The sequence below is a fragment of the Prosopis cineraria genome, unplaced genomic scaffold (genome assembly GCF_029017545.1).
Source record: "Prosopis cineraria cultivar Desert tree isolate PC_DT_omini unplaced genomic scaffold, ASM2901754v1 PC4, whole genome shotgun sequence".
NCBI lineage: Eukaryota > Viridiplantae > Streptophyta > Magnoliopsida > Fabales > Fabaceae > Prosopis > Prosopis cineraria.
Window position 1 is genome coordinate 11414371 of NW_026555335.1, and position 9753 is coordinate 11424123.

General features: G+C 33.9%; 1 protein-coding gene and 1 pseudogene across 1 annotated transcript; both read left to right on the top strand.

The window, feature by feature from the left end:
• Positions 1-292: 292 nt before the first annotated feature.
• LOC129309870 (protein ROLLING AND ERECT LEAF 2-like) lies at positions 293-4973 on the top strand (annotated as a pseudogene).
• Positions 4974-7181: 2208 nt separating this feature from the next.
• On the top strand, positions 7182-8862 carry LOC129309871 (uncharacterized). The gene is made up of 3 exons (XM_054951622.1): positions 7182-7378; positions 8357-8438; positions 8566-8862. The coding sequence occupies exons 1-3, from the start codon at positions 7370-7372 to the stop codon at positions 8757-8759; spliced, it is 285 nt and encodes a 94-aa protein (XP_054807597.1). The 5' UTR covers positions 7182-7369; the 3' UTR covers positions 8760-8862.
• Positions 8863-9753: the final 891 nt, after the last annotated feature.

Sequence of the window (9753 nt, forward strand, 5' to 3'; positions counted from 1 at the left end):
TAGAGATATTTAAAAAAATAATAATTATATATTAAAAAATTAAAAATATTTTATATTTTTAAAGAGGGGGGTAGTTTATATAATATGATTTTTTTTTTTTTAAACCATGTGAAGTAAAAGAAAAACGACAGTGGCAGTTAAGAAATTTTCTGAAAGATAAGGGGCCATCCTTCAGAGCTGTCGCATTCTCGCAGCCTCATCTGCTGCTCACCCTTCACTAGTAGCGAACCAACCTGTTACTTTATTTTTGCCTTCTTTTTATATATATCTTCTTCCTTGTGTTTTGACCGTTGCTTTTCTTAACGTCTCTCTCTCTCTCTCTCTCTCTCTCTCTCTCTCTCTCTCTCTCTCGGACTCTCTCTCACCATTCCCTCACCGTGATCAAAGCTCCGTCCCTTCTGCCGGCGAGTACTGGTACGCTTCTTCAATCTCCATCTCCATTTTTTTTCATCATTTTGCTTTCTGCATTCTCGCCTCCTCCTCCTCCTCCTCCTTCTGGTATTTATAGCACTTTACAAAAAAATATATATATATCTTAAAGATTGAGGAGAAAATTTTCTCCTTTCTCGAAATCTCAACATTGACGGTTTCTTTTTCAGCTTCGATATGGCCGCTCTGATTTTTTGCATCTCAGCACTTCTATGGTACTTGATGATGTGTTTTTACACTTTGAACCTTTACTTATTTCCTTTTGGTGTTTCCTCGTTTCAGCATAACTCAGTCTGAGATTATGCTTTTCCAGTTTGAGATTAATGGTCATTTTCTGCTAGTTCGGATTCACCAGTCAGTGGTTTTCAATGTTTATGATGCAGTACTGTTTTCACCTTGCTGTGGATTTTAGTACTTCAAGTGTTTGTTTATTTACCTCTGACTCTGAGAAAAGAAATATTGCCAGACCCAAATTTGTCCATGAAATCTTCTAGTTTTGTTTTGTAGAAAACAAAAGGATGACTCCTAGAATCCCCTTTGGATGCCTTCGCTGTGAAAGCCTGACTTTCATAATCCTCCCTTCTAGTGACTTCAGCATAAAGAAAAGCATCATATCTTCTTAACGTAGATGCTTTTTTTTTTTTTTTACTCAAATATATCACTTACTTTTATTTCTATTCTGATGACATTTCATATTGTGAATGGCAGAAAACACTGGTGAATTATTTATGAATCTCGCGAGATCTGAAGCTAGTTTCGCCCTTGATTTCCCTTTCAAGGCGAGCCTGAGATAGAAGAGGAAACGCAGAGTAAGAGATATGGGATGTTCTCACTCAAGGCTAGAGGATGGAGAAGCAGTTCAGCTTTGCAAAGATAGAAAACAATACGTTAAACAAGCTGTTGAGCAAAGGATCCGCTTTGCTTCTGGACACATGGCCTACATACAGTCTATGAAAAGGGTCTCAGCTGCTCTTCGTGATTACATCGAAGAAGATGAACCACGTGAGTTCTTACTAGATTCCTTTATAACCCCGACTTTGACACCTGTGAAGAACAAAACCAATCCTGGCTTCATTCCCGTATCATCAAAACCCTTCACACCAAAAACTATAGAGTTTGAACCCAATTCTTCAACACTGAAAGTGAATTACCTTATGTCCAGTTATACTCCAGCAGTTTCAGTTGAGGAGAGACCTCAGTCACCAGAAATGGTGAGGGTCGAAACGTATTCCCCTATGAACCAGGGGTATGGTGTTGATAGCTTTTTTGGCATGCAATCCTCACCTGTAAATCCCTCAATATTTTCTTATTCTCCAAACAACAGATCCAGTATTCCTCCTCCTTCACCTCAAGCTTCCCAATGGGATTTCTTTTGGAACCCATTTTCATCATTGGACAATTACGATTACCAAAACGGGAGAAGCCTAGACCACACAAGTATGGATTACGAGGCCAGAGGATTGAGGCAGGTCCGGGAAGAAGAGGGAATACCAGAATTGGAAGAAGATGAAACTGAACAAGAGGATTTTATTAGAAAGAGAAATGTGCCAGAGGAAAGAAACAAAATTGATGTAAATTCCTCAAGAAAAGAAGAAGTCACAGTTGAAGACGTTGACGACGACGAGGACGACGAAGATGACGACGACGATGATGGTGACGAGGAAGAGGAGGTACAGAATGTGAAACTGAGACTAAGCATGAAACCAAATACTCACAAGTCGCTGGTGGCACGAGTTTTGAAGTATCAAAAGCACAAACAGCTGGTCACATTGATTCTAAACGTCAGGATATGACAATTGGCAATCAACAAACTAAGGAAGAGACACCGGGCTTTACTGTTTATGTAGACCGAAAGCCAACAAGCATGGCAGAAGTGATCAGTGATCTTGAAGCTCAGTTCAAGATAGTCTGCGATGCAGCCAATGATGTCTCAGCACTGTTAGAAGCTAAGAAAGCTCAATATTTACTAACATCTAATGAACTCTCAGGTTTGATGGAAATTGGAATTGTAATGTTCGTTTACCACTTTCCTGTCTATTAATGGATTCCAATTTAGCCATTTTTGTTTAAGTCATATATGTGCAAAATTATCAAAACATAAAACCAAATCATATTTCTTTTTGCAGCAACAAAATTGTTGAACCCAGTGGCTCTGTTCCGGTCAGTTTCTTCACGCTCTTCCTCTTCAAGATTTTTGATGAATTGTTCAAGCACCAGAGAAGATTATGAGAGCAATAACGATCTGTCAGAGGACTCCTGTATGTTTTCCGGCAGTCATCATTCGACATTGGACAGGTTATATGCATGGGAGAAGAAACTGTACGAGGAAGTAAAGGTATATTTCTGTTCTATGCTCTTTCCCTATGAAAATATTTAGCCTTCTCTATTAGTAAGCTTTCATGTAGTCACTCTTTCATCTTTACTTAATTTGTTCTTAAGTAATGAACAAAAATGATTGATTCATGAAGTGATTTCCTATTTAATACGTTAACGAAGACCTGTTCTTGGACCATTCCGACTGCTAATTGAACGACTCCACCAATATGAGTTAGTTCACTTGATAAAAGAGATCTTAATAAGAGCTCTGCAATCACCTGTCATAAGGAGTTCATACTGGTAGGTAAATCCCCCTTCAGGACTGGGTATGCCTCATCCCTTCGTTGATTCCTACACCAAAATACAAAACATAGATGCTATTGTTTTACAAGTGTAGGTGAGCAGGTTTTATATTTTATCATATTATTATAGCTACGGGTTAATCCTGCTTATCATTATGTCAATATAAATGATGGGAAACTCATCGCTGCGTTGACTTCCTTCTTCACCAGTGTGGAGAACGTGTTCGAATTGCATATGAGAAGAAATGTATGCAACTCAAGAACCAGGATGTTAAAGGAGTGGACCACTCTTCAGTAGATAAGACAAGGGCAGCCATTAGTGATCTTCATACCCAGATGATGGTTTCAATGCACTCGGTTGAAGCTATTTCCAAGAGAATAGAAGCTCTAAGGGATGAAGAGTTGCACCCCCAGCTTCTTGAATTGGTGCAAGGGTATGCATGAAAATCGTTGTCACCTAGCAATTTTCTTTTAAATTCAAGAATTTCAAGACTTTGAACACACTACAAATAATTTCTGTTTTTTCCTGTGTGCCCCTTTAATAACGAAAACTAATTTTTAGGGAAAAAGTGAATTTTAATTACGTGCTATAAATTCTGCAATAGAATTATGACTTGCAGAAAAACTTTATTGACTCTAACAAACCAACTTGACCTAAATTTTCTTTTTCTCTCAATTGAAAAACCATCAATGCTAGCCATTGTTAGGACAATAATATTCTAATTTTTATTTCATTAGACACTGTTCAATACTTGGAGAATGTTACACACAATAATTAGATGGAGTTAGAAGGGATTTGATACTCCTTAAGCAAGTTCTGAATTTGGAGCTGGTTGATAGGCAAAACCATGTTTCTGCCCCAATAATACTCAAATAGAAATTAATCGGTGATGCCAAATATCAACAAGTTTTTTTATTTTTTTGAAATCACCACCAGCAGAATGTTCTTGCCCAAGATGAAAGCTGTTAAATTAACTTTCTGTTAAGAGAGTTATACATCAATTTTGTTGCTGTCCAGGAACTATGCATTCTTGCCTGGAATTTTGTATGATAATTGCTTCAACTCATAGTTGTTCAACAATTCAAATGCAGGTTGGCAAGGATGTGGAAAGTGATGGCAGAATGTCATCGAACGCAGAAGAGAACCTTAGATGAGGCCAAGAAACTTCTAGCTGGGACTCCTTCCAAATCAAATCCCAGAAAACGGACTTCCATATCAATAACTGACCCCCAGAGGCTTGCCCGTTCAGCCTCTAATCTTGAAACCGAGTTAAGGAACTGGAGGTCCCGTTTTGAGTCATGGATAACTTCTCAAAGATCCTACATTCATGCAATAACCGACTGGCTTCTCCGGTGCCTGAAATCTGAATCCGATGTATCCAAGCTACCGCCGGGCTCGCCTCGCCGGTCCAGTGGCGCTCATCCAATATTTGGACTTTGTGTTCAATGGAGAACGCGTCTAGATGCTATCCAAGGAACAGCGGTGCTCGAGGGTCTGGACTTCTTTGCTGCTGGTATGGGGTCCCTCTATGTACAACAGCAGCAGCTAAGAGAAGATTCTTCTCAACGAAATCAGATGGGATCAAAAGAATTCAGTGGGAATGGTATGGAAATGGTGGAAGTTGGTCAGTTTGAAGAGGTGATGACCCCAGAAAAAATGGCTGAAGTTGCAATCAAGGTGCTTTGTGCTGGAATGTCAGTTGCTATCAGCTCACTGGCACACTTTGCTACTGAATCTGCGGAAAGGTATGATGAACTTGTTAAGCAATGGGAGAATGTTAAGTGGCAGCGTCCTTCTAAAGGCACCTGTAACGTGGTGTAGACTAATTATTGATTAAATTAGTTTTTGTGAGATTAGTTTATCAATGAGTGTCAAATATGCATACAGATTCAGTACAGGGTATATCAATTAGTCACTTAGTGCCATTCCTGTCTATTCAAAAATCACTATCTATTCAAATTGTAAGCTAAACCCTTGATCTTAAATTCCAAAATCTAAATTCTAAAAATCCTAAACTTTAAAGCCTCAAAGAGGAACAGTAAACCTTGAACCTAGATTCTAAACTTTGAAATTAATTCTATATGTTCAAGTAATTAAAAATGGAAACAATTATATCCCATATTACCTTGATATCCGAAAGGTTGATATCTCTAATTATAAAACCGTATACAAAATTCTAGGAATAATTTAAAATGTTTATATATATATATATATATATAAAGAGGGAAACTAGTCCCATAAACTAATTACACATGTTATTACACATGCCCTCGATAAATAATTAAAATCTCCCGACCCACTTTCCTTGGACAAATTTAAGGGAGAATTTCACTGCAGGACCAGGGAAGAGAGCTATTGACTAATGAGGCCCAAAAAAAACTCCTGAATATGCAGGAATTTTGGCCAGAAGCGAGATAAAATTGTTATCTGAAATTACTGAAATGCCCTTCTCCAAACTTTTCCCACACTCTTCAGGGCAACATTCCTCCTCCTCCTCCTCCTCTTCCATTTTCTCTTCCCTTCCTCCCCGACCGCCATGGATCTCTTCGTCATCACCCTCATCTTTGCCACCATCAAAGCACCACAAAAACCCATCAACGGCAACATCAACTCCATGCCCAGACCCAGCCGAAGTTCATTTAGTCATTTTTCCTATCATGTTTTCCAATGTCCAATCCATAGAAAGTTGCAGACATTTCATCGTGGAGCAAAATAACAATTGTAGTTTTGTTTTGTTCTGGTCTAGCTGCAAGTTAATTGGTTTCTCAACTTTCGCCTATTTTTATGATTCGTTTTGTCTTGAGTGGCTTGCTCTGTTCCTTTTATTTAATGGACTGGGCATGATATATTGATTATTTAACTTTATTTATTAAAATTGTGACTCCTCGATTAAATTATATTACTTATTAATTATATAATTTTTATTTATTAATTAGTTAACTTTATTTATAAAATTCATGACTCTCTTAACTGAACTATATTATCTTTTAATATTATAACTTTTACTTATTAACTTCTCAATAGAATTTGTTGATCATTTAACTTTATTTGTTAAATATGATATTATTTCAACTTAATTACATTTTTAATTAATTGCATAAATTTATTTATTAATTTTATAACAAGACTTGTTAACTATTTAACTTTACTTATTAATATGTGACTCTCAAAATTCAATTACATTACTTGTTAATTTTTCAATTTTTCTTGTTAATTCCGTTACAACACTTGTTAATTTCACAACAACACATAACCATGATATTTTTAATGTTTAAAAGAGAACTTGGGTTTTTTAATTATTGGGATTATTTCATTTCATACCTCTTGCTTGGACTGAAGTAAGATTGAAGATTTCATTAGGTTTCATCTGTGATTATATCACATCTATAGTCCTATATTAAAATTCTCCCCAAATTTTAAAGGCATTTGAAATTGTCAAAATCATGACATTTAAATTGCAGGATAAATAGGAAAGAAGCATGAATATTTTAGATATCAATTAACCAAATATAATTATTGGCATATGTGGGTAAGAAATTTGGCACCTCTAATTAGATACGGAGGCCAGAGGGAGTAATATAATTAATTTCTTGTAAAGGTATTCAAAACTGATTCAAATTAAACCAATCAAACTAAACTAAAAAAAGCCAATTAAAACCGACTAGAAATGAGGGTTCCTTCCTTCTTCCTTTTTTTTAATTCTTTCTTTCTTTTTGACATTGAACCAAACGGGATGTAAGCATTTTAAAATAAGCCTACACTCTCACTCAATCAACCCAAAGATCAACATCCATGAGCCCAAAATCATATCAAACTAAACCTATTGGCGAAGGTTTTTGGTATTTGGGCCAATATAATTTCTAGTCAGAGGTTGGATGAAATTAATAAAATATTCAAAACTTAATAATTTCTTATCATTTTTCTTGTAGGATTGGATTCTTTGGAATGTAAAGAATAGTCTTAACACTTTCTTCTCTCTTTCCTTGTAGGATTGAATTCTCTAGAATGCAAAGAATAGTGTTGGAAACCCAAATGCCAGAAGAACCCCTTGGAAACAACTATTTACTCATATATGTTGGAACATTTGGAAAGATCACAGCACTTATATATACTTAGAAGACCACATTCTTGACAAGGATATCATTTGCCTTAGCACCCAAGACATCATCAATGATCGTTGTCTCCAAACTCAACTCAAAAATGTACATTCAAACCATGATAGATCTCTTACTAGATGAACTCTACCAAAACATGGCTGGGTTAGGTTAGATGTTGATAATTTAGTCCAATAAAACTACAACATGTGGTGGCCTTATTTGTGATGACCAAGGTAATTGAATAAAAAGCTTTACAAATACCTTAGTTAACATCCCAGTACAGTCGTTGAGCACCTAGCTATTCTTGAAGATTTTTCTCTTTGTTGGAGATACAAATTTACCTACACTAATGTTATACTCTAACTCTCTTAAAGTTTTGTCGTTTATTCAATATTACTACAACTTGAACCATCCATTTGACGAAACTATAAAGAAAATTAGAAGTCTTACCATGAGGGATTATGTCATCAATTTCAACCATGCATTTAGAGAATTCAACTATTATGCAAATTGGCTAGCTCGTCAAGCTTTGAACGACAATATCAACATCTTGATTTTTGAAGATCTTTTGCCTGAGTGTTGCACTCTTATATATCTTAATTTGACCTAATTTTACACGGTTATCCATAGCCTTATATTAAAAAAGTGATATCATTATTATTAATTGACTCCTTTTATTATAGGGCAAGGAGAAAAATAAATGTATTCTATTTTTAAGTTATATCATTAATTTTTTTATTATAAGTTTTTCTCTTTATTCTCTATTAAATGTTAAAGAAAAAAAGTATGTTATTAAAATATATATATTTAATAAGAATAAAATTAATAACTTATTAAATTTTAATAATAAGTTTTAATTTTTTAATTTTGATGAAACACGTTAAAAATGAATTATAAGTAGAATTAGAAAAGTATGTTAAAACTTGGAAAATGCAACTCATTAAACAAGTTGTGGTCACTATATAGTAGCCATTATGATTGACATTAAATGCATGCATGAACACGCATGTTTTGCATTTAAATCTGTCGTCTTTTTTCTGTTGACCCGAATGAATCTGTTTCATTAAATTCAATAAATTAATAATAATACTAATTGATTGATAGTGACGTACAGTAAAAGCTTGTAATTATTCAAAAACAAATTAAGAAGTCAATGAGTCAACTCATCTTTTTTTCCCCTTCCCTTATATTAAGATGATCTCGCAACGCAGGAGAGTCGCTACAAAAAAATGGGTCGGATCTTTCTCTCTATTTGCACCATCTTCCTCCTTGCAAGTCTCTCTGTTGCATTTGGTACGTGTGTGCTGTAATTCTTATTTTATTCTTTAAAATATTGTGCTCTGTAAAAGTATTATTTTTAAAATTTCATTTATCTTGTTTGTGATTATTAATTTAAGCATGTGTTTTTGCTAATTTGAAGGTATAAATGGAGGAATAGAAAGAACAGCAACGTGCAATGTGACAATAGGTCCTTGTAAGGATGAATGTTCAGATCAGAAATGTTGTGAGTTAAGGTGTAATCAGAGATTTCCAGATCGACGAGCTCGTGGATATTGCCAAGTCACGAAGCCCCCAAAAAAATTTCCTGATTGTATTTGCATTTACGATTGCTAAAATCTTAATTACCCAAATTATATATTCTAGCAATTGACGGAGATATATGCAAAATAAATTAAATAAGGAGCTTATAGTTATTAATTATTAATTTTGTCCACTATTTTCATTCAGAGTTAATAGTACTTTCCTTCTTAACAGTTCTTTTTATTGGTTCGTTTCATTGAACGCAATTTTCATACATTAAATCAGATTCTCTTCAATTCAATGGCTGTGTGGAAAATGAATGAAAAAACTCGAGATCACAGAACATTCAAATATCAATATTATTCAATTTATAATCAAATGTGAAAAAAAAGAGTGTTAAGATCTACTTTTTGCTATCTTATTTATAAGTTGCCTCCAATATATTCTATTTAAATTAAGAAAAATATTAAAATTTATTAAATCTGTTTAAAAATTTAATAAATTTTTAACTTTGTTATTAAATATATATATTTTAATAGCATACTTTGTTGATAAATATATACATTTTAATAACATATTTTTTCTCACTAATAGTTAATAGGACAAAATGTTGAACTTGAGATAAAAAATTAATGAGATGATTGAAAAATAAGACAAAAAAATGATTCTCTCTACCTTAAAAATAGTAGCAGATAGAGTATTTATGAAGGTTTGACCAAATCTCCTAGAACTAAATTCAAATCTTCGCAACAAAATATCTAAAAATCTAAACTGATTACATTTACTATAAAGATATAAAATAAAAGAGAAAAAAAAACATTTTTCAACTCTTGAATTTTCTATGAACTTTTCATTAATTGTCGAATTTTCAAATATTCTTCTCCTTCCTTTTCTTGATTTCCATAGAATCTCTTTATTTTTCTTTTCTACAAATTTTTTGAAGTTACAAAATACTATGTATATTATGTAGATTCTCTAACAATATTTTGCATGATTTTTGGATAATTCTAGTTCATGTTGATTAAGCAAAAACTAGTATTACTTTCATTCAAAGATATAAGGCATTTTTAAAAGATTGAATGTTAAA